This window comes from Neolamprologus brichardi, chromosome 23 (assembly GCF_056152115.1).
Source record: "Neolamprologus brichardi isolate AB-2024 chromosome 23, ASM5615211v1, whole genome shotgun sequence".
NCBI classification, from domain to species: Eukaryota; Metazoa; Chordata; class Actinopteri; order Cichliformes; family Cichlidae; genus Neolamprologus; species Neolamprologus brichardi.
Window position 1 is genome coordinate 39557957 of NC_142125.1, and position 24738 is coordinate 39582694.

At 41.7% G+C, this 24738-nt stretch overlaps 1 protein-coding gene across 1 annotated transcript in view; it reads left to right on the forward strand.

Annotated features, from left to right (window-relative positions):
* ptgfrnb (prostaglandin F2 receptor inhibitor b) overlaps positions 1-24738 on the forward strand; it is a 99460-nt gene that overhangs the window by 65450 nt on the left and 9272 nt on the right. Inside the window, exon 11 of the mRNA XM_087836279.1 lies at positions 2212-2319. Coding sequence (XP_087692405.1) covers positions 2212-2319 — 108 coding nt within the window. The remainder of the gene's footprint in view (positions 1-2211; positions 2320-24738) is intronic.

Below are 24738 nucleotides of genomic sequence, written 5' to 3' on the forward strand. Positions count from 1 at the left end.
TTACGAGAAATGGCTCCAAGGTCTCACGACTGTAGTTATTCCCGGGCAGGTTTTTTTTTTTTCCTTTTCTGCACACGATCAAATTAATTTGTACGTCACTTTTCTTGTTTTACAACCCAATCAGCACTGCACTTTAAGACACAAATTCACCACAAATTATGCTAATATTTGAATGAATCCTTATTTATTTATTTTTTCTATGATGATCCCAATTCTTCCATGTGTTGGTTTCCAGGCGTAGAATCACACAGGCTTAGATCTGGTTACCAACTATCTGGGGATAACTGGTCCCAAAGGACACATCTGTATTTCCTGACCGGTTGCCGTGGTTGCTATGAAATTGATTGCTAAAGCCCTGTTCACATAGGAATAGAGCCCGGTCAGTAACCACCAGGTGCTGCTCATCGAGTGGTGGCTAAACTGTGAAAAGCACGATGAAAACTGGAAGCAGAGCCTTCAAAATAAAAGTTTTGCCTTTTGGAACATATTGGTAGCAGCAATAAGGCACAGCTTTTACTTTGAGGGTTTGCTTTGCAGTTTTTCCAAGTTTCATTACAGCTCAGTGGGGTACAGGCAGCTGGTCAGGGAATAAACGTTTCTCTATTGAAACCAATTGTTGCAGATGGTCGCTAAACGCACTCTAGGCTAGTAAATGCATCTCTGGGACATATACTTACCTTCTTATTGGCAATTAACCGAAAAGTAATTTGTATTATTTGTGAGATTATTGTATTCAAATTGTTAGAGTAGGCACCAAACACGGTCCAGTTCAGCAACTTGGATTTGAAGCTGCACAGAAAGGTAACGCTCTTCTTGGCACCCACCTTTCGTTGAAAGTGGACACACGCCTCAGAAGAACTTAAGGCTGTGCAAAATCTTACAATTGTCACAGTTGTCATGAAAAAGGGGAAATTGACTGTAGAGCCCAAAAGCTTTCTTACTTTTATTTTTTGCACCTGGCTTAAAAACTGCTTTTTAATGCTGCAAAGCAGTTTAACATGGGAGTCTGTGGGGATTAACTCAGCAGGGACCCTCATAATTCAGCAGACCATCTGCACATATTTTAAAAGTATCCAGAACAGAGTGAGGAGCGGTGAGGGGGCGGGCAGACTGTCAGGTTAAGCGCTCCTGTGTGAGATTTCCATCGAGGCCTAGCGTGGACCTTGACCTGCTGAACCTACTCGTAGATTTTAAGACTCGATGAACGCTCGAAATCTGAAACTAGATCCTGGTCCAAGACCCAGACACACATTTTTCTTTATCTCATCCCTGACGGAGAGTTTTTCTCACAGATTAGCTGCCACTCTGAACTGTATTTAAAGACTTACCTGACTGAGGTGCAGGTGAGAATTCCCACATCGTGCGCAGTCTAATAAGACATTAGCCGCTCTTTAACCTGCCAGCTCCTTATTACAAAGTCAGTGTGATGCCAGATTGGTCCGATTTGCAAATCGTGCTGTGTGTGATGCATCATTCATGCTCCAACTGCTTCAGAAAAACACCGTCTCCATTTCGACACAGTTTCTGAAGCAGACTACGTTCTGCTCCATGTGAGACAGATCCTGATCTGCAGCTCCAAAAGGTTTCACATGTAAAAAATGGCTTTCCACTCCTTCCTTCCACTTAGACGCATAGCATGCAAAAGCAGAAATTACTTGTTAGTAAACTAATTTTAAACATAACCCGAAAGAGCCTCAAGCGTTTTCCTTTTTTCTAACGAAACGGCCCAAAGCCAACCTGAAAACTTCATTGGGTTGCAGAATATAAAGCCATTAAGGTGTCAACACTGAAGGCACACTTGAAATTGTAGCTATAAATCTTTATAGTTGAGGGCTTTGTTAGCCTTGCAGCAGCGGCTCCATTTTACAAATTTATAGCGGGTGCCGAGCTCTGGTTTTGAGCTACCATCTGCTTGAGCTACAGTGCTGCCGTTTCCTGCTTGTTGATTTCAGCATATCAGAGAACCCGCAGACTGTGACTTTAAAGCAGTATTTATCATCTGAGGGCTGAACTATATTTTCTCCCCGCAAGCTCACATCTACTGTCTTTCCTCAGGGACCCGAATGCCGAATTATCGTATATGTAGGTTTAAAAGCAAGCCTGTGTTTGAACGAGCCCTTTTGATCTCAGCGGAGTTTCTCTGATGTTTGTTGTCTGTGTCGAATGTTTCTTGAATAAAGCTCATTTGAACCGATGTGCTGGCATTTGCAGGCCCGTCCTTCTCCATCGCCATCAAGTCGGACGATAGCAGCGTTTATCCGTGGGAAACGGCAAAGATGGAGTGCTCGCTCAGCGTCTCCGGATCCTCGCCAAAGACTGGTACAGTGCACACACACACAGCATATATTGAGGTGCTGTATGTGAGGTTTTCTCATGTGCACTCATAAATCACGATCTGCAACTGTTGCAAGCTCTTTTGATCTTTTTCCACGCGTGCATCAAGACACTGCTGCAGCTCCCACATGTGCAAATTCATACAAACATTTCCTTTGCCTTCTTCACCTGTCAGCGTGTCAGCAGCAGCCTTAATAAGAATGATGTGACGATTAAGAGTTCTGCATTTTTTCTCTTTCCTTTGTGGTTTTATATTCGGGGCTTGGTTACTTGGTGCACTGTGCTAACATTTCTATCCAGGCTGCTTTCACTCATATTGACTTTGAGGTCTGTACTGTTAGGTTTCAGTTTCTTCTGATATGAGAAACCACAGGTTAAAAAGGGGGAAACAGTAAACAATATTGTGTCACATCAGAATGCCAGAATGAAGGGTTTGCTTTCAGTTGGGTGGTCTAACCAGTGCTGTGACTCAAAGCAGCAACCTTGCCGAGTTTGTTGAATTTGCAAAGAGTTGAACAGCCCAGCCTTCCTACCACCAGCATCAGGTCAAAATCTGTAATCCTGCGACCCAGACTGTCATTGAGTTCATACAAATTCAATTATTGGTGGGCAGGTTAATTATTAAATCAGCAGAACATGAATCGATAACAGCTACAACACACTGATATGTTCTCTTGTTCCAGTCTTTTCAAGTGTGAGGACTTTCCACCCACTGTGGCGGCTGCACCTTATCTTAAATTGGCTGTGGTTAATTAAATTGCCATACACAAAGCATACACTGTATATAAAAGATGGACACGATGGCCTGAAAAGTAAGGCCTAGATTATACTCCATTATACAGACACAGAGAAGGAGGAAGTCCTTCTTTGAGGTCCACTTTGAGTCTCCCTGCTGTGCGTTCATAGAAAATCCACACGGTCACAGACAAACAGTCACACGGACATCCACAAGAACCCTCAGGCTTATTGTCTGATGATAGAATTTCCATGATTGGGTCCTTAGTGGACCCTAGTGCACACTAACAGACTCGCAGAAAGTGTAATCCCGACTTAACCCTTTAAAACCGGTCAGAGTGGGCACGCTCCGTTTTTCGTAACTATTTTTAAATCCCGGTAGCTCTGCAACCACGTGAGCTAGCGCAATAATTTTATTTGCATATGAAACCAGAGGAGTTGTACTTACATCTTATGCCATCAGCTTGTCCTCGGTCACAGTTTCCTTCCACATATAACTTTGCAAAAACTGCATAAAAAGCACTTGCAGCAACAAAAACATAATATTCCAGAAACACGCTTTGCCGATCCGATCAGCTGTTCGTAACACTTCCTACGTCCATCAGCGCGAACTATCGCATGTCCAGACATGACCTGCCCGAAACCGGAAGTGACGTCATTTTCGTGGAAATGTAGTTTTTTACCATCAGGGCCTCATGAGCCTATACTGGTGTTTTTAAAAGTTATGTTTGACTTTATGACTTTCTGTGTCGTTTCTGGGATGCTTAGGACTCATATTGCACTGCTGGAAATAGTTTATTTTGATGCATATGCTGTTTTTTTGCAAATTTGCAGTATAATATTTATTTTTGTTTTTCCTGCAGTATAAAAATTGGTGTATTTCAAAAATAAAACTATGAAGACACTCAAAATAAATTTCCTGTGGTGGGAAACTATTTTGTGCAACTTTTTTGTATTTACAGTTTTGAGGGATAAGCCTCTTAAATTTCTCTAACTAGAAATATATGTTAAAAAAACAAAAACAATTTTCAATTTTTTTGTAGTTTATTGCACTTTTTTTGCAATTTATGTAATTACTATGCACTTAATGCATGCATATTATTAAAATTTAGGCTGTAATGGTTGTATTGATGTATAGCAACTTGAAATGCTCCCAAAAATGGCACTACAGCATGTAAAAATATAATATAAGCTCTGGCGGACTTGGTTCTATGGTAGGTCTTAAAGGGTTAAAGAGGACACCTTTACTACTGCTTTTGCCCAGCAGGGGGCACTACCACTGGTTGAAAATGCTGCCCAATTATAAATATAATATAATATAATAATATACAAATATTCCACATGATGCACTTGATTTTTTTGTGTGTGTGTAAACCGGTCAAATTATTCCTGGGATGATAAAACTCTGAGCCACTGACACAGTGCTGGTAGTCTTATTATTAATCCAGTAATCAGTGAGCTTAATTATTAGACTCTGCGCCATCATAACGTCTGTTTTTCTGCAGAATGTTGATGCGCTCGCTTCTCTTCATTGCAGCTCCTTTAAAGGCTTACAGACACACACTCACTCATACACTACCACACTTGAGCACACAAAGACACCTGCACGTGAACATCAGATCTACCTCATCCAGGAAGTGCTGTCAGAAGTCTTTTTCTTTTTTCTGTCTTTTTTTGGCCTCCTGCTCATGTAAGAAAACCTTCCAAGAAAACAGATTAAAGGTTATTTTATGCCGTCGTTTGCTCGTATGTATACTTCATTTTATTGGCAGCCTGTCCAGGGTGTACCCTGCCGCTCACCCTGTGACATCTGGGACGGGCTCCAGCCTCCCAGCGACCCTGAAAATGATAAGCGGATGAAAATGGGTGGATTAGTGCATTATTCATTTATTCATTTTTGCATTTAGAAAAGTGTTTTCTTTAAATCTGATTATTGTGTAGCCTGTAAATACACCAAACCCTTTAGTTCTATTGAAACGCTGTTTGCAGACTATTAAAATTTCTAAGAATATACATTTGATAGCTGCAGACTAGACTGAACATACTAAATTACACATGTTTTAGTCGCATGTTTTAAGCTGTAAACTGGTCGTATGAATATATGCAATAGAAGTTAAATAGAATTTATTATTTCCATTACTTTACATGCACAATGTTCTGTGACACTGAAAATTCCCCATGGCACACCAATGGATGCCTCCTGTGGGAACCATCTGCAGTATAACACACTACTTCTTCTTTCTTTTCTCGGTCCATCTATATCTCCGTCTGCCTCGCCCCCCCTCCTCCGTCTCTCTTTCTCCATCACTGTAAACATCCATTCATCTTACGCCCTCCTCTTCCTCTTCACTCTGTACTCTTTAACTTGAACACATCACACGACGGTGCGCATAACTCACCACCTCGCTCGGCCCAGCTGTCACTGTTTCCCTCCGATTTCTCTTTGCGTCCTTCCTGCCCCGTCCAACATGCGTTTTCTATATTATATCCACATAGTGAGCTGATAAAGCACAGATGGATAGTTAATACTGCATTTTAACAAGCAGAGCTAACAAACAGAGATAAATACAATTTCTTTTCTTTTTTTAATCCAGTTTTTACAGCCAAACATGATTATTTTTGCGCCTGTGTCCTTGTAGGTGTGCATATGTGTGAGCATTAACACAGATGTGCAGAGCTGCAGGGATTGTGGGGGGTTTGCACCAGGGAGCGGAGCCTTCCTCTCCATGACAGCTGATAAAGATGCTACACGTGGCTATTGATGTGTTCATTGTAGGAGGAGAGAGAGTCAGGAAAAGCATGTTGTGCACATCAAATGGTTTATGTTCTGCTGTTGGCTGTTAGCCTTCCTCAGACAGGCAGTTTTAACGTTTAAGAATAAATACTGTGTGTGGCCATCAAGTCAAGAAGTCTCTTTAGGCTTTCTGTTAAAGCAAGTCACCTGGATTCACTGAGGAGTCAGCTGGTGACAACATTTCAACCGTTTCAAGCTAACGTACGCCTAATTAGCTAGCTAATAGCTTCAGCTAGCAAAAATCTGTCATTTCACTGGGTAAAAATAGTTCAGTTTTTTTACTTTTCTCATGAGTATCTCAGGCAGAAGTTTCAGAGATAAAAACTGTCTCTAAGCTCGTTTTCTTTTCTTTTTTTCTGCCATCACGATGGCGCACGTTTCCTGATTTGTGCTTCCTGTGGTCGGGGTTTAAGTTAAACTGTAACTAACAGGCTCAGCGCTAATTGCAAATCATTTGTCACTTCAGCATGTGTGTGCTGTGCAACGCTAGTAGGAACCGGCTGAATTACTTGGCCATTTCTGTATCGGTGATCATGCTCTCAGCGCAACATCTGGTTCCACTTTGTGCATGAATGAAGGCGCTTTGAGTCACACTTTGCTCTGCGAGTAACATGTGGTCTGAAAATCGCTCTCATTCAGCACCTGATCGGCTTTCATTTGTTCCCTCTTTTATTTATTTCTGTTTTCTGACGATCGCAGTGGGTTCCTGAAACAGCTGGCAGGTTGTAGCAGATGCGACTCAAACAGGAGTGAAGGGGGGAGTGCGTCGGGGACTATTTACGGCTGCGGATTAACGTAGCACAGCTGGAGCGGTTCTTTATCATATATGAAATACATGTTTATTAATAAAGTAACATGTTATATACATCCAGGGGAAGTATACACCCACCAGTCACTTTATTTAGTACACTTTGTCATGAAGAGTTAAGCTAGTTACCTTCACAACTGTCTTAATTCTTCATGGCACAGATTCATGAAGGTGACGGAGGTTTTGGTCCATATCCACGATGTGAATTTCCTGTTCCACCACATCCCAAAGGTGCTCTATTTGATTTAGATTTGGTGACTGTGGAGGCCATCTGAGTACAGTGGAGTTATCGTCACACCCACAAAACCCGTTTTGGGACATCACACATTATCCGGCTGGAATCATGATTTCATGTTGCGTATACAATTTTGACCTTAGCATCTAGTTGAGTTTAGAGCTCATCAGACCAGGCAGCGCTTTTCCAATTTTCCAATCTCCAATTTTGGCGAGCCCGTCTGAACTACAACTGCTTTCCTCCTCTTGGCTGTAGGAGTGGCATCCTGTGTGGTCTTCTGCTGCTGTAGCCCATCTGCTTACAGGTTTGACACGCTGTCCATTCAGAGATGCTCTTCTGCATAATTTGTCTATAACAAATGTATATTTGAGACAGCTTGGCCATGCTGGCTGGATTTCTTTTCTCTCAGACTAGTCTCTGTGAGGGTTAGAGAGAGTTAGACAGATTTAAATGCACAGACAAAATACCGAGCTGTATCAGTTCATGTTTGATCTTTGAACGCTTGCTATAAATAGGCATTTTTCTGGGTAATAACACGTACGGTTATATCATCGTACGTATCGCTGCGGATGATCATGTGACCATAGAGTTCTTCTGTGATCTAGCTAACCGCAAACACTGTTTATATTTAGGGGTTAAACAGCTGTGACAGACAGGTGTGTTTAAGTCGGCGAAAGTGGTCGAAAGCGGGACAAGTATCCATAACAAACAGATTACACACGAGTTAAAGGACCAATTAGGAAACTGGAATCGAGTGACATGCAGCAACAAAGGTGTGGCGTGTAGGTTTCCCGAGTTTGGACAACCGCCAAACCTCGGCTTATGCAGGTGTCCTTACATCAAACACACAAAGCGTTTTCTTGGGTGTGACAGCAAGTTGTATAATAACACTCGTGTATGTGTGTGTTTTTAATACAAGTGATTTGTTACTGCCTTGACTCTGAAGCTTATTGTTGTGACACAAGAAGGAAACTAAGAAATTACTGAAGAGGTTGAGCAAGTGTGTGTGTGTGTGTGTGTGTGTGTGTGTGTGCGTGTGTGTGTGTGTGCGTTAGAGAGAACAGTACATTCCTTAGAGATGGCCAAAAACAGCTCTCCTGTCGGAGCTTGCTTTAACAGCGGGCATGGTGAAACACAATTGCGAACATAACATCCCGTATTGTTCCTCACTGCTTAGTCATTCAGTGTTCACTGTTACGCTGACTCAGCCCATTATTAGTGAAACTACTGACTCCATACGTGCGTTGCTACGTCAACATTTATGGAGCAACGTTACATGAGTCAAAGGAACCTTTATCATGTCGCTCTGTCGTCTAAGATATTTTAATATTTTTTACAAATGAGCAGGATTGAAATCGGTTATCATGTCATCCACAGTAGACTGTAATTGTGCAACTAATTAATAGTAGATTTTATCCCAATTGGAAGCTTAGGGATAGAATTGCTAGCCAAGGAGACCCTTGTGTTGAAACAGGATAACTTCCCAATTGCAGATTGTCGATGTTTGGTGCATGACGAATTCTGATCAGTAAAATGGTAAATGGCCTGTATTTATATAGCGCTTTTCTAGTAAGGACCCCAAAGCGCTTTACACATCCAGTCATTCACACATTCACACACTGGTGATGGCAGCTACATTGTAGCCACAGCCACCCTGGGCCGCACTGACCGAGGCGAAGCTGCCGGACACTGGCGCCACCGGGCTCTCTGACCACCACCTGTAGGCAACGGGTGAAGTGTCTTGCCCAAGGACACAACGACCGAGGCTGTCCAAGCCGGGGCTCGAACCGGCAACCTTCCGATTCCGAACTCTTGAGCCACGATCGCCCCAAGTAGGAATTCGGTTTATGAGTCTAAATTATTGCGTAATGAATAATGAATAACCACTTCCTATGAGGTTTACTGGATGCCCTGTTAGACGCATGGATAACTGTATTCAGGTGGCACAAGAAAGAAATGCATCTGTCACGAACCCATTAAAGGTGATTCTTTAACCTGCTCTTCTCTCTTCTACCATCATCAAAGCATCTATGACAGGGGTGTCGAACTCCAGGCCTCAAGGGCCGGTGTCCTGCAGGTTTTAGATCTCACCCTGGGTCAACACACCTGAATCAAATGATTAGTTCATTACCAGGCCTCTGGAGAACTTCAGGACATGTTGAGGAGCTAATTTAGTCATTTAAATCAGCTGTGATGGATCAAGGACACATCTAAAACCTGCAGGCCCTCGAGGCCTGGAGTTGGACACCCTGATCTATGAGAAGATGCCTTCTAATCATAATGATGGACATGTTGTAATTCATGTTTCCTGCACCATGTGGTACATTTTCAACCATCTTGCCACATGACTCAAACATGGAGTCTGTCTGGTTTATATCATATATATCTATAAAATGCTTACTCAAACATCCCTTAATGTCAAAGGTGTTTAAATTGTTCTTAAACCCAAACCTACAAAAATGTATTTGCGCTTCATCTTTAGTGCTAATGTGCATGTTAGCATTTATTAGTGGCCGACCGATATATGATATCAATATTTGGGGATTTAAATATTTGATAGAGACACAGGAAGCCACAGGTTTCTGTAACATTTGCTACGTGTAGTTATTTGGGAGTTCGTGTTAAGATAATCTCGTTGTGTGGTTTAAAAAATAATTTTGGTTTGCTCACAAGCTTAAAAACAACAGTTACCAGCAGAGAAGTTGCAGAGCGCCCTCTGATGGACAAACTATGTAATATCAACACTAATAACAGGGTTAAAGCGTGTGTTCCAGTCTCTTCTTTACATTTTTATTTTCATTTATCAGCCATTAGCAAATGGCCAGTCAATGGTTGGTTCTAGCATTTAGCTCAAAGCATCATGAATACATAATAAGTCCTAAGTTCAACTTGTGTGCATGCAGTGAAAGTGCAGCTTTTAGTTGGTTTTTAACTTGTGTGTGTTTAATTAGTTTTTAGCAGTACCACACACCAATACCTCCGCACAGCCGCTGGAGTTGTAGGTAATTATTTTTCAGAAATCTGATGGTGCGTGGGATAACTTCACACGATTATTGGCGTTCAAATCGCATTTCAATTACCGTCACCGCTTTCATCACCTTCTGCGTGGGGAGTTTCACGACCCCGATGATGACGGGAGAATTAATTGTGGACAAATATGTCAGGTTTACAGGATGTTATTCCATAATGATCGGATGCTCTCTTCCTCCCCGCGCTGAGATTACTTTGATCCTTTGTTCTTTTAGAGTTAAATTTAGACCTAATTTACTAATCAAGCAAGACTACCACCCTCCACGGCATACAGTAATTGGACAGTGCAATCATTTGTAAATTAAAGTTTATGGAAGATCTTTAAAGGTTTTTCCTACCGTAACTCAAAGATTGATGTGTGTTTGTCTCGCTGTCTTTTTGACACTGTGTTGTTTTGCCTTTGATTAACTCAACGTGCTGCGTGCGGCCATGCAGCCTTCATTACCCGAGGAATGAATGTTGTTGCACTCGTGGAAGTCTGCACTTGTCAGATGTTGCATACTAGATGTCAGTGGAGGGGAGATGACATCACCATTAGAGATAGTTTTCTTTGTGTTTTGAAGCAGTGCCTCTAAAAGTGTGACACTTTTCACAAGATACCACTGTTTTTAACAGCCTGAAATTCTATTGTTTAAGTAACAGCATATCACTCTGTACCTGCTGGGGAAGGCATACAGCTTTATTCCTCAGTGATTCACTAGTACAGACACACACTGTTCTTTCCCTTTCCAAATGAGGCTTCAGGCAAGCAAAAAGAAAGCTAGATGGCAACAATTAGCAAATGCCAACCAAATAGTTGTTAAAGGTACTAAACTTAACCGGTGAGCTCGGGAAAACAAATTTGCATTTGAAGCAGCTTTCTTCTAAGTAGTTTGTATCACTGCTGTTTACTGTAGTGTGTCTCATAGAAGTGCACAAAGATATTTATAGTAAAAAGTAAACATTGCATTATTCCAAGAAGGTTTTGGTGAAAATTCTTGGGTAATTCTGAGGGAAAACAAGTGATATTGAATCCTGTTGGCACAGCGATCATGCCTACATTTGTCTGCCAGCAATCCCTCCAGGTCCACAGTTTTTTTTTTTTGTTTTTTTTAGAGAACTACGGCCTAAAAACACGGCGTGGAATAAAATCACGGTACTGGCAGTCTTTTCCTGATTATCTGATTGTGTTTAGTTCTTTTATTTATTAATATGTTTGTTCCTTTAAATTCAATTCAATTTCAATTCAATTTTATTTATATAGCGCCAAATCACAACAAAAGTCGCCTCAAGGCGCTTCATAGATACAGAGAAAAACCCAACAATCATATGACTCCCTATGAGCAAGCACTTTGGCGACAGTGGGAAGGAAAAACTCCCTTTTAACAGGAAGAAACCTCCAGCAGAACCAGGCTCAGGGAGGGGCGGGGCCATCTGCTGCGACCGGTTGGGGTGAGAGAAGGAAGACAGGATAAAAGACATGCTGTGGAAGAGAGACAGAGATTAATAACAGATATGATTCAATACAGAGAGGTCTATTAACACATAGTGAGTGAGAAAGGTGACTGGAAAGGAAAAACTCAATGCATCATGGAAAACCCCTGGCAGCCTACATCTATTGCAGCATAACTAAGGGAGGATTCAGGGTCACCTGGTCCAGCCCTAACTATATGCTTTAGCAAAAAGGAAAGTTTTAAGCCTAATCTTAAAAGTAGAGATAGTGTCTGTCTCCTGAATCCAAACTGGAAGCTGGTTCCACAGAAGAGGGGCCTGAAAACTGAAGGCTCTGCCTCCCATTCTACTTTTAAATACTCTAGGAACAACAAGTAGGCCTGCAGAGCGGGAGCGAAGTGCTCTAATAGGGTGATATGGTACTACAAGGTCATTAAGATAAGATGGACTACTCTAGCATATACCATATAGCAAGTTTACCAAGCTAATAACTGGATTGTATAATTTACTAGAAGAAGACCCAACCAAAGCATTTTATAGAAAGTACAAACCATAGGTCAATCAATCAATATAGGTGGTATTTACCGTAGCCAGCCGCTGATTATTTATGTAGTTTGGCCGATACAGGTGTTGGTGCTTACTTCAACTTAATATACACTGTATGGGGAAAAGCATTGGGTCACACCTTTAAATCTTTGCATGCAGGTCCCAGAACCACAGATGTATAAAGTCAAGCATCTAGCCATGCAGTCCGCCTTTCCAAACATTTGTGAAGCAATGCATTGTTCTAAACTGCTCACTGAATTCAAGCATCTATAATAGGGCTTCACCATTGCATTCAGTTTGTGAAATTTGTGGAATATCTGGGAGGGAACAATCAGCTGTAAGTGGTATTATTGCAAAGTAGAAGAGTTTAGGAGCCACAGCAACGGCCACAAAGTCGCTCCAAACCTCCTCCCTTTGCAAAAGTGTCTCCTGGCCAGAGAAAGACAGGATTGGAGTTTATATGAAGTGAAAATGATTGTATGGACAAATCCGCATAGAAGTATCGCCCAGCTCTGCAGTTTGGAGACAAGAACCTCTGACAAACTGAGTACTGCACACCTGCAAATCACCAACCCACAGACAGACACATGATGGACAAATGACTGCCTGCTGATGAAGGGTTCCAAAGGTTTTGTCGACTGAGTGCCAATTTAGGGTGCCAGCGTATGAGTGAGCGCCGCACACGAGCAACACAGAAACACATCTAGTGTTTCCAGCGTGTCTCTGTGTAGGACGGGGGTTCATGTTAGAATTGAGTTTTTTAGTTTTTGACAGTTTTTTAAATCATTAGTCGGGTGGCGTTTACGTTTCTTGACACCAGCTATACTTGTCAGTGCTGCCGTGATGGGAACAAGAGAGGAAATTAAGCACAAATATTCACTTAACCATGCTCTGCAGCGCTGTGCACTGGAAGCTCGTGCCACATTACTGCTGAGGAGGTGGTGGCAACCAAAACGGCGCTAAAAGGAGATGTGACGTTGGCCTTAATTTGGTTAGACTGCTCATGTTGCTTTCTCATGAGATGCAAAAGATTTATTGATGTAGTTTAAACAAATTAACCCAGTTTGTGTGTTTATTGTAGAACACAACTTTTTTTAAAAAATGTGCACTGCAAGTTTGAAGTTGTATTTTAAAATCAGGTTGGGCGATAGATACACAACGATACTCGCTTTCGCTCCTCTCCTCATTTCCTCTTCAGTCTCTCCTCCCTTCTCTCCACTCTCACCAAATAACCCAGCTGTCTTCGCAGGGCCGACAGGCAGCCGTTAATTAGCCAATCTCACGCTCCGTTAGCCGGCCGGGGACACAGAACGAGGTAGAGAAAGAATAGACCCAGAGCTGGAGAGAGATGGGAAGAGATGGCGGGAGTGAATGGTTGAGGGTGGGGGGGGGTTGTGGTGGGGAGCTAAACAGATTGTTAAAGTGAGTGAGAGTGGAAGAGAGTGAATAGAGGAGGCAGTAAATGGAGGGAGAGTCGTTGGAGAACACCATGCAAAGTTTCCTAAAGAGAGAGATGAGGACGAGAGGAAGGCCGGGAATTAAAAGTGGCGAGAGAAAGAGTTCAGTAGAAAGAGAGGGATGAAGAGCGGATAGATGGGGAAGTGTAGGAAGTGGTGATCTGACAGAAAGACCAAATGATTCTCCGTTTAATGTTTCTGGTGAACTAATCATTTTTACTACTAAAAACAAAAAAAACCAAAGAAAACAGCCAACACACAGAGTCCAACAACTGTTAGTTGTGGTTAGTTGTAGTTTATATGTATCGTTATTAGCCTCCCCGAATTTGAAGGATGGGTCGGGTGTGTCCTTCGTGGCCCACCATATCCCAGAATTCCTAGCGCGGCCCAGCCAAATTTCAGCTGCCAACAATGGCGGCCGCTACTAAGTTTTAAAATTACTCTTATTAATGATTAACATGATATATAAGTCAATCGGATAACTTAAAAATTTTATATATTTTATATATTTATTTGTTCTGGAGTAAATCGGTTTGGCTGAGATCAAAGTTATTAGATTATTAGATTAAATAAAACTTTATTAATCCATCGAGTGGGTTCCTCCGGGATTTTCACACAGCTGAATAAATATTAAACAGAAAACTGATTAAGCAGAAGTGTGAGACGGTCGAGAATTTACGCTCGTGTCCTGTTATATTTTAGATAGCAAGGAGCAGACGGCTGCGTTTATTAAACTCCACCGAGACAGTGGTGACGCTAAAATGAAAGCTAGACTGTCCCATTTCACAACCTCGCACTTCCGGCCTTCTCGGTCTTCGGAGGACCCGGCCCACGTACATCGTGAAGGCCGGGTCCTCCGAAGGATGCAGCCGATGTTTTGGGACAAAGCTCAGGTTTAGCTTGTCAGCTCTACCTGTCCCGGTTTCAAACTGTACAGATGCCTGAGATTCGTAGGTCCGTATTTTTTTCCTCCTTTTTTAAAAATTTTTATCCTCGGCCCAGTGGCCTGAGGCATTACACACTTGGGTTGTCCCATTTTTCACGAACACGGTATATGAGAAACATTGTGAGAGGGGATATGTTGACATTCACAGTCAAGGACAAAGTGATTAGATTTTGCTATTTAAGGTCATGGTGAGCCAACGTAGAGCAGATTAGTTGGAGTTTTAAGCTTATCGAGGCAAAATTTCACACATTTCTAATTATAAAAGCACAAAATCATAGCGGGATGGCATTTTATATCCGATGGACAAAGGTGTAAACTACAACTTTTTTTTTGAATTATTTACTCATATTTATATATCCACATCATGATGATATGGAAGCCCGTTTCCGCCACACACAAAAAAGGATCCATAAGTCAAAATTTCGAGTTATTTTCTTGAAATTTTGAGTTAATAAGTTGAATTTTCAAGTTACCGCTGCCAATCAGTAATCTATGTGAATGATGTCATTTCCTTGTTGCGCAGAACCTCAGGTACAAATGCTACAGCTAAGCTAGCAGTATTACATCCAGTCATGAATGCATGGATTGCTGAGTATTTTCAGCATGGCTTCAAAAATGATGAAATCCTTGTGTTATTAGCTGAATCACACGGCGTTACTATCAGCAAACGTACTCACAAAAGCACCAATTTGTTGCGACCCGCTTTTGAGTGCGCGTTCTGAGCCATATGCTTCCGGGTAACAAGAAAGTGACCTCATTCACGTAGTTTACTGATTGGCAGAGCTAACTCCAAATTTTGAGTTAATAAGTCGAAATTTCAAGAAAATAACTTGAAATTTCGAGTTATGGATACTTGTTTTTTGTTTTTGTTTTTTTAGTGGCATAAACGGGCTTCCATATGATGATACCTTTATTTGACCTTTTTTTTAAAGCAAAAAACAGAATTACAAAGTCCTGAATCCTACAAGTTGTTTTTAACTCAGGTGTTAGTCAGTTCCTCATTTCCTGTTGTGCTCAGTCTGAGCTAGAGCAGGTCTAATTTCTTGTCTAATAAACCAAACCTCATCTGGAAAAAGTCAGATGAGTGGCCCATCTGGTTGTGCTGTTCTTGTGGTTCTTGCACAGCTTGCTCTGCACACAATGCAGGTAAAGCTTGTTATGCTTGTCAGTCCCCTTCTGCAGGGCTTTTGGATGTAGTTTAGGAAGTACAGCAGGTCATAATAATGGCTCTTAATCCACATGCATATTAAACAAAAGTCAAGCAAATGACTCATGAATCATGTTTAAATTGCCTTGTAATAAAATTTTTTAGTGCAGCTTATTTCAACAATTAAAGTACATAAAACTTGAGAAAAATTCAGTAATCATTTTCTGTGTCCCCTAGATGACTGCTAAAAGTCAGAACTACCTCTTTCAGGTTTTCAGCTCAAATGAAAGATGACTGACTGAAAACATCAAATGCGGTGCCGTTCTGCTTATTTTTACTTTATTGAAAAAGTAGAGCAAATGGTTGCCAATCAAAAAGCGGGAAACCGAGCGCTAGAAGAGAAAAAGGGAAAGGACTGGTTTGACAGTCGAACACAAATTGAAAATGTTGCACAGAGTTGCACTGTGCCATAATTTTCACTCCATTACGTCCCACAGTTAAACCAGAGTAGGAACAGAGATGCAGCTTTGAAGAAATCCTTGGAAACAGCAGATCACAGTGTCATCAGACTGCTAAGGCAGCAGTTTTCAAGCAGAAGTGTCGCACATGCAAAGATAAAACATTGTGACCGCACGCAGGGGGATTCTTCTGTTTGGGCTTACACTGCGTGCCAGTCAACAACAGAAAGTGTCAAAATGTTTCCGACTATGGAAGGCAGTGTTTCGTGGACGGCCAATGTGTGACATGATTGCATCATTAGTCAGGTTGATGGGGCAGTCTTGCGAAACAGCTAACTCTTAAAAATTCTATTCGGTTTCTGGTAAAACACATGTCTGCAGAAAATATTTAGCAGCTCTGCTGAGACCAAAGACGCAGGTGGAAGTGAATATTTATTTCAGTTTGAAGCTCAGGAAAATGGGTTCAGTGGTTTAATGAAATGGGGCAGCAAGAAGGTCCTGAGTTCAATTCCACCATCAGGCCGGGGTCTTTCTGTGTGGAGTTTGCATGTTCTCCCCGTGTTTGCGTGGGCTCCCTCCGGGTATTCCGGCTTCCTCCCACCGTCCAAAGACATGCAGCTTGTGGGGATAGGTTAATTGGATAATCCAAATTGTCACTAGGTGTGAATGTGCGAATGAATGTGAGTGCGAATGGTTGTCTGTCCCTGTGTGTTGGCCCTGCGACAGACTGGCGACCTGTCCAGGTGTACCCCCTATGACAGCTGGGATAGGCTTCAGCGCCCCCCGCGACCCTGAAAAGGATAAGCGAATGGATGGATGGATGGTTTAATGAAACGTGCAATCATACATGGAGATACAGTATTTAAGGTGCTAACGAAGTGAAAGTCAATATTTGGTGTGACCACCTTTATTCTGCAGCACAGCCTGAACCCTCTTAGGCAGCTCTTTAAATAGTCTTCAGGAATAGTTCTCCAGGCTTCTCGAAGGACATCTAAAGCTCTTCTTTGGATGTTTCGGCCTTTTGTTCTGTTCTGTCAACATAATCCCACTATGCTTCAATAATGTGGAGGTCCAGCCTCTGGGGAGGCCAATCCATGACTGATGGTGTTTCCACTGGTATCATTGTCATGCTGGAAAATGAAGCTGTTGTCAGTCTTCTTTCCATATGGTACTGCATTAACTCATAATGAGACTACAGAGGGTCATCAGAACTGCAGAGAAGGTGATCGGCTGTCCACTCCCCTCCCTGGACTTAATTGCCAGCTCAAGATGTCTCTCCAGAGCCAGGGCAATTATAAAGGACCACCTCCATCCTAACCACCACCTCTTCAACACCCTGCCCTCTGGAAAAAGGCTCAGATCCATCAGGTGCAAAACCAACAGACTAAAGAACAGCTTCTTCCCGTGGGCTGTCAGAACTCTTAATGCAAATTAAGAGTGTGTAAAGACTTCCCCAACACATCCACCCTGACACTGCTGTTGATCATCTATGTGCAATATCTCAGTCTTTCCATGTTCTGTGCAATATTTTTGGCTCATGTGCAATTATTTTGGTCCCAGTCTGTTTCAATGTTTCCTACACATACACCATGTATATAGTTCCACTCACATATGTATACATATACACTGTTTTTTTATTTTATTCTATTTATTTAATTATTTATTTATTTCCGCCTTCGTCGTATATTGGTTTCTCTTCTTCTTAGTTTAGCACCTTTGTTCAGCTACCCAATTTTACCAATACCAACCAAATTTCCCCTTGTGGGACAATTAAAGGATTCTTCTTCTTCTTCTTCTACCCAATTTCGCTGTGCAAGAAACTGCACAATGACAATAAAAAGCTCCAAGTCTACTGTATGGTGGATCAAATATGTTTTCTGCTTTCATAATTCCATCAGTTTAGACAAGGTCTCCAACACCACTGGTTAAAATCTAGCCTAAACCATAACAGAGCCTCCACCGTGTAGACACTCACTCTTGTACCTTTACATTTATTTGCTTTGTGTAGGTAGACACTTTACTGGTTTATCCCTTTACTTCAGTGACTTTTTAATGCTTGAATGACTGATGGGTCTGTATGAACTGGCTTAAGAAAAAAAGCATTTCTCTTAAACTGGTCAGGCGCAAGGACGGGACTGAAAATGAGGGGGAAATGCAGTCGGTGTCCAAAAAAATGTTAAAACATTGAGAAAGTCAGGAGAACTAGTGTTCAAGAGCAATTTAAAAAAAGACAATGCCTGGCTCCTTAAAGCAAATAAAAGGAAATGACGGATGGCTTTTGCATAGTGCTGTAAATTCATGGAAGTCTGGATAAATGTAGGTTTCCCAGCTTATCTATCTTTTGTAGTTTAAACATCTAAAAGCAATAACAGATCTAAAAATATATTTCCTATAGAGTCCATATCAGTGTGGTCATTTGTTTTAAGGCAGCTGTATGTCAGTGTGTCAGATAAGAAGTTCAATTTGCCTTCATTTACTGGCGTTCTTATTAAACATGCAGCGAGTAACGAGGGAAACTTAGCCTCCCAGTGGCTTTGTTTCTGTGAAGCTAAATGGTGTTTTTATAGTGTTTAGTATTCCACTCTACCAGTGCTGTCCTGCTTTATGGAGCAGAGCGCACACACACAGTTTCATTAGATGCACTGGTGGTAATCGTCAGTCTTTTGTGTTCGTGTGTGTGTGTGTGTGTGTTTCGGGCAGTTTACGCCTTGGACTCTTCTCAGGGGATTAATCCAGAGAAATCCAATCAGACTGTCTTCATTTCCACCGACAGCCATTTTCGTTTTATTAGCTCAGACAGGAGCCAGATATTCTATTAGAGATCCACTGTAGTTTCGTTTCTGCCATCCTATCACCAGAGCAGAAGACCCTTCTTTGCTTAATGAAGCTGCTGTAGCACCAAAACTCAGGCTGGGATTTGGATACCATTTTAACACACACTTCCTGATACACCAGGATATCAGTGGCGTTGCTTCCACTCTATCAGATATGATTTTCCCCATACCAGTCACTGCACACCAAAGCTGCCTAATGTGTAGCCATGTCAGCTTCACGTGACAACAAGAATGCATGAAATCAGATTATTAAGCAGCCTAAACATGCAAAGAAGGACCAGTAGTGGTGTTGGCCTCGTCGTTTATGTTATTAATCGATAGATTCCTTTTTAAACCTGGAGATCTGTCACCTCACAGGCCTGAGAGATTAAAGTGCATGGATTTATAGCCTAGACTCGAGCAAAGTTAACCCACTTCAAATTTAATGAGTGAAATTCAGAGATGGCTTATTTTTACCCCCTTAAGGTTGTTGACACACTGCTTTAGGGAACAATATTCATCAAAATAACTCTACTGCTACAATTAAATGATCACTTGAGTTTGATTTGTTTTCTTTCTTCTCATAGTTGACATGAGTTTCCATTTTCATGCACTGCACTCACATGATGAGGGGGCTGGAGTCCAAGTCTCGTCACAGAGACCTCAATTAAACAGGCCAAGAAGACGGTCAATGATCGCCATTGCATCCTCTGGTTGCTGTGGAAATGTGTACTCCCCAACCAGCTGACAGGTAGTAGCTGGAGGTTGCTAGCTGTCAGTCACAAAGAGGGTGTTGCATTTAAAACCTACTTGTGAGTACTTTGGTCACTAGCAGGTTGCCACTGCTTCCCATAGTTTGCATGGAAAATACCTATTTGCTTGCAAACACTTGCCATCGACTCACCTAGCAGTAATTTGCTTTAGCAATAAGCAACATGTTAGAAAAGAAAATGTTTCCATCTGTGGTTCACATCTTCAATGCAAACTACAAACAACTGCAGCAGCCTGCTGCAATAATAGATCATGGTTTGGGTTCAAATATACCCTTTTACAGTCCATGGCATTATTCACCCGGTCACCCAGATGTCCATTTATGTTTTGTTTTTTTTTCCTTTTGAGGTAGGACAGTGTCCTCAAACCAGATGGCAATGGTATCAGACAGTTTGTGTTTCTAATCTCTTTGCAATTCTTAAGATGACGCAGAGACACCACAGAGCTTTGCTGCCAGCTTTACAGGAAACCCAGTAAAGGGTTAAGAGTTCAGTACGCCTGAAATAAGCCAGATCGTCTGACCACGTCTGAAAGCAGACTACCTGGCACAAGACGCCGGCTGTTATAGGCTGCGTCTCACTGTGTCTCAGTGCGACTGTACAAATGGAGATAACGCCACACACTTCAGGCCCAGCTCGACTCAAAGGCTTTTTCCCTCCTTCTGTACACATGAAAAGTGATTGAAGTAGTTGTGTGAAGAAAGGAACGCGAGGACATAAGGGAGATGCTAAAATTCTGTTTGACAATCCAGAAAGAGTTTACTCTTTTCTTTTTTTAAGCGTCTTTTGTGCAGCCCTTTTGAGATGATACATCGTGGGCCGCTTACTGCTTTTTTCCTACAGATGATCATTACCTAATCGCAAACAGTTTGACCAAATCTTTGTTTATTAAAAACACAAACTAGCTTATTTTACAGTCTGTTAGAGCAGCCTTCTTTTTTTCTTCTTCTTTTTTGATGCCGTGCTTACATGCAGTGAAATTATGGAAATAGTTGTGCACGTGTTTATGTAGCACACACTTCTTCTTCTTTTTTCCCTGTTTCTTCTGCTGGCTCTGTTTGTAGTACACAGGAAGCTTAAAGGCAGTGTTTAAAGCTTGTCAAGTAACTGTTGAGAGAGTTCACGAGTTCATAAAAGAGGGGTAGGAAGGTCTGGACAGCGGTCTCGATTCAGAGGAGGAACAGCTGTGGGCAAGAGGCTGTGCGTCACCCTGCTAGTGGGGGATCAGTTACTCCTCGAGCCCCTCTCGTGAGGAGGGGGTGGGTGGAGGCCTCTCTCTCTGGTGATACCGCGTCCTCTCCAAAGGCACAGCTTGAGATGCGTTCACATTTCCGAGTGCCTTTTTCTGCCGTTTATTTATGGCTGTGTAATAAACAAAATAATCTTCTCAGTCACTAAGTATTTTAAATCCCCTCTCTTCCTACCTCCTTCCCTCCTTCCTTCCCCTCGTTCTCCGTCCGCTCCACCATCAAGAACAAAGGAATAAAGGAAGGAGGCTAACTGAGAAAGCGGAGGCTTTCTAATTATAGCTCCGTTCCTCGAGTAGCGGTGTCGTCGCTGAAACAAGCAACCGGAGTTCATGCATCAGAATTATGCAAAGCGCGTCTTTGATCACTCACGGCAATGTCAGACTGTAAACTGGAGCTATCACAGCGTCAGAGAAATGCCTATCTTCTGACTGTCAGCTAGCCACTTTTTAAATGATGTCATTATATAAGAGTATAGCTGTAGTCATTATGCAGTGGATTAACGTCTTTTTAAAAATCTTTTCACATACCGAAATGTGCTATTTTTACTCTTTTCCTCGCAGGTATTCAAGGAAAAGTGTGTTTGGCCAACAAATTACAGTAACATTGAATGGAATCACTTTGTTGAACATATAACCAGGACATAAGAGAGAAAGGTGGCACTCAAAGAATAGAAATATGGGAATTTTCTGCAAAGATGGTCGCTGTCGCTGTTTCCCTGGTCCACAGGTACAGCAGAGCTGGACGACAGGCGTACTTACATGATATCATAGTAAAGATGAAGCAAATGTACTAATCATCTTTAATGGGTGACTGAAGCTACATCATTTAGTTTAGTGCTCTGTTGGGTTGACACAGACACGTCAAATGTGTCAGCACTTTGAGTTGAGTTGGTAATTAACCCTTTAAAACGGGTCAGAGCAGCACGCTCCATCTTGCGTAACTATTTTTAAATCCCGGTAGCTCTGCAACCACGTAAGCTAGCGCAATAATTTTTTTTGCATATGAAACCGGAGGAGTTGTACTTACATCTTATGCCATCAGCTTGTCCTCGGTCACAGTTTCCTTCTACATATAGCTTTGCAAAAACTGCATAAAAAGCACTTGCAGCAACAAAAACATAATATTCCAGAAACACGCTTTGCTGATCCGATCAGCTGTTCATAACACTTCCTACGTTGGAATAGACATCAGCGCGAACTATCGCATGTCCGCCATGACCTGCTCAAAACCGGAAGTGACGCGGAAATGTAGTTTTTTACCATCAGGGCCTCATGAGCCTATACTTGTGTTTTTAAAAGTTATGTTTGACTTTATGATGTTCTGTGTCGTTTCTGGGATGCTTAGGACTCATATTGCACTGCTGAAAATAGTTTATTTTGATGCATATGCTGTTTTTGTGCAAATTTGCATCATAATATTTATTTTCGTTTTTCCTCCAGTATATAAAAATTGGTGTATTTCAAAAATAAAACTATGAAAACACTCAAAATAAATTTCCTGTGGTGGGAAACTATTTTGTGCAACTTTTTTGTATTTACAGTTTTGAGGGATAAGCCTCTTAAATTTCTCTAACTAGAAATATATGTTAAAAAAACAAAACGATTTTCAGATTTTTTTGTAGTTTATTGCACTTTTTTGCAATTTATGTAATTACTATGCACTTAATGCAGACATATTATTAAATTTTGGGCTATAATGGTTGTATTGATGTATATCAACTTGAAATGGTCCCAAAAATGGCTCTACAACATGTAAAAATATAATATAAGCTCTGGTGGACTTGGTTCTATGGTAGGTCTTAAAGGGTTAAGTTATATTATCGTATTTGTACATGTCTAGTCTAGTATGAACTTGCTGAGGCGGTGGGGTTGTTTTAAGATCCCCAGGCTGTTTTTGCGCTTTTTAGATCATCCGGTCAAAGGATTGACGTGGTCACGCTATAGAGAGGCGTCTGTCATCCTGTCTGCCCATTGTTCACGAGAATAACTACCCTTCCTGGAGTGTTGGTCAGCTTTTATTGAAATGCAAGGATCACCTAATGGATCTTGATTATATTGTGGTCAAGGTCATATTTGTCGTTCTCTGTGGATTTTAATTCTCATTAGTTTATGCAAAACAGCCAAACCGGTGACAGGGAAACTTCTCACCTTTTTTTCTGTGCTTCGCACATTATAATAACCTGTGAACTGCGGTGGATCGTGGGCTGGATGAGCTACAGCGTCACCAGTGTTCTGGTTATCAGAGCTGTCTGGTGGCTCCAAGCTTCGTAGTTTTTGTAGTTGTGTTTTCTGAATGTGATACATGGATCTGCCCCCATGTGTTTAGATAGGAGTTTCAAGATACCATCACCAAGGTGGCTGCTTGGGGTGTACAGTCTGTATTTCTGGGATTTATCAATACAATAGCACAATTTACACGAACATTAGCAATCAAATGGTAACCCAACCAAATTCTACCACTTTTGAAAAGTTAAACTAAAAGTTGGTGTATCTGACATGTAGTAATAATGATACATTTAAAAAAACAACCACACATTTCTAATAGGAGCACCTACCACTGTAGCAGAATATAATGAAACAAAAGGAACAGCAAAATAAACCTTCTTAATCTCTTTAAGCTGAAGTCTCTGTATGAAATATGCCTGTGCCTGAGATTAGCCCATTATTATAGCTCATTTGATAAATGGTAATGGTAAATGGACTGGTTCTTATATAGCGCTTTTGTACTTTATACAACTAATTCATTCACCCAATCACACCCATTCATACAGTCACACTCCGATGCATCGGAGAGCAACATGGGGTTAGTATGATATATTTGGCATGCAGACTGGAGCAGCCTGGGCTCGAACCACCCACCTTCTGGTTAGTGGCTGATCCGCTCTGCCACTCCGCTCTGAGCTACATCCACCCCATGATGACATCATAAAGATCCAAGACAAGTGCTCGAAACTAGTCATTTAGAGGTGCCTGATGAGTCCGCCGCCTCTAACACTATTTATACAGTAAATAGCATGATGGGTCCTCTGTTCTATAAATTATGAGTGACCACTTTTTTCTCTCTAAACAACTAGAAAACTTAATTTGAACTTTTGTCTTTCACTCCTTTTCCTTCATTTAAACCAGTTCTGAGCTCAGGGCGTGATTCTTCAGGTCACTTTGCGTCCACCGCCCAGGAGACCATCATTCATATCATACTCATCATTCATCTTGCACAGGAACTCTTTCCATGTTTTGGACTGAAGCAGTGCTGGTGGGATCCCTGACCTAATATGGGGATCAGGTTTGGAGGAGCAGCCCTCGGTGTATTTCACCGCGCCTGTGCTCGAGTCTCGGAGGAGTATTGACTTACTTTTAGGCAAGCCTCGAGGTCCATTAGGTTTGTGAGGGGAAAACAGCTTGAAACACTTAATGTGATGGTGGTGATTGTTCGTAAATAGTTACAACCCTTCTGTTAGTGGTGAAAGTTTTATTGGGGCAAAACGGGTACGACCATCGTAAAGTGTCCTGGTATAAACTTGAAGAAATGTGATCTTGTCTTTAAAGTTTGATTAGCTGTAACTCTTTGTCATTAACTTTTTTTAATAGGAGGGGCAGAAGTGAGGAAGGACTGATTCTGATCGTCTGTTAATCTGCTTGATTAATCATTTATCCTGTTAAACATCAGCACAATTTTTTTTCTCCATCCTAGATCACAAACACACGGAGCAGCAGCCAGTTCTCACAGTCAAGCAGATCAAATTGTCACATTATAATTTTATAATTATTTTTTTATCTGCGCTGTAGCAGCTTTGAGGAGACGTAGCTTTCTTGAGGATGTTACAGGGTAACTCGGCCCTGTCTCCGTGTCAGAACTTTGAAGTCTTCAGTTGATTCTGGTCAGTGAGTCTGGAGGGTGTGTGTGTGTCTGATGTGTGTGTGTGTCTGATGTGTGTGTCTGGTGTGTGTGAGGTCAGTCGACCCGCCGTGTCACCTCCTGTTTCCT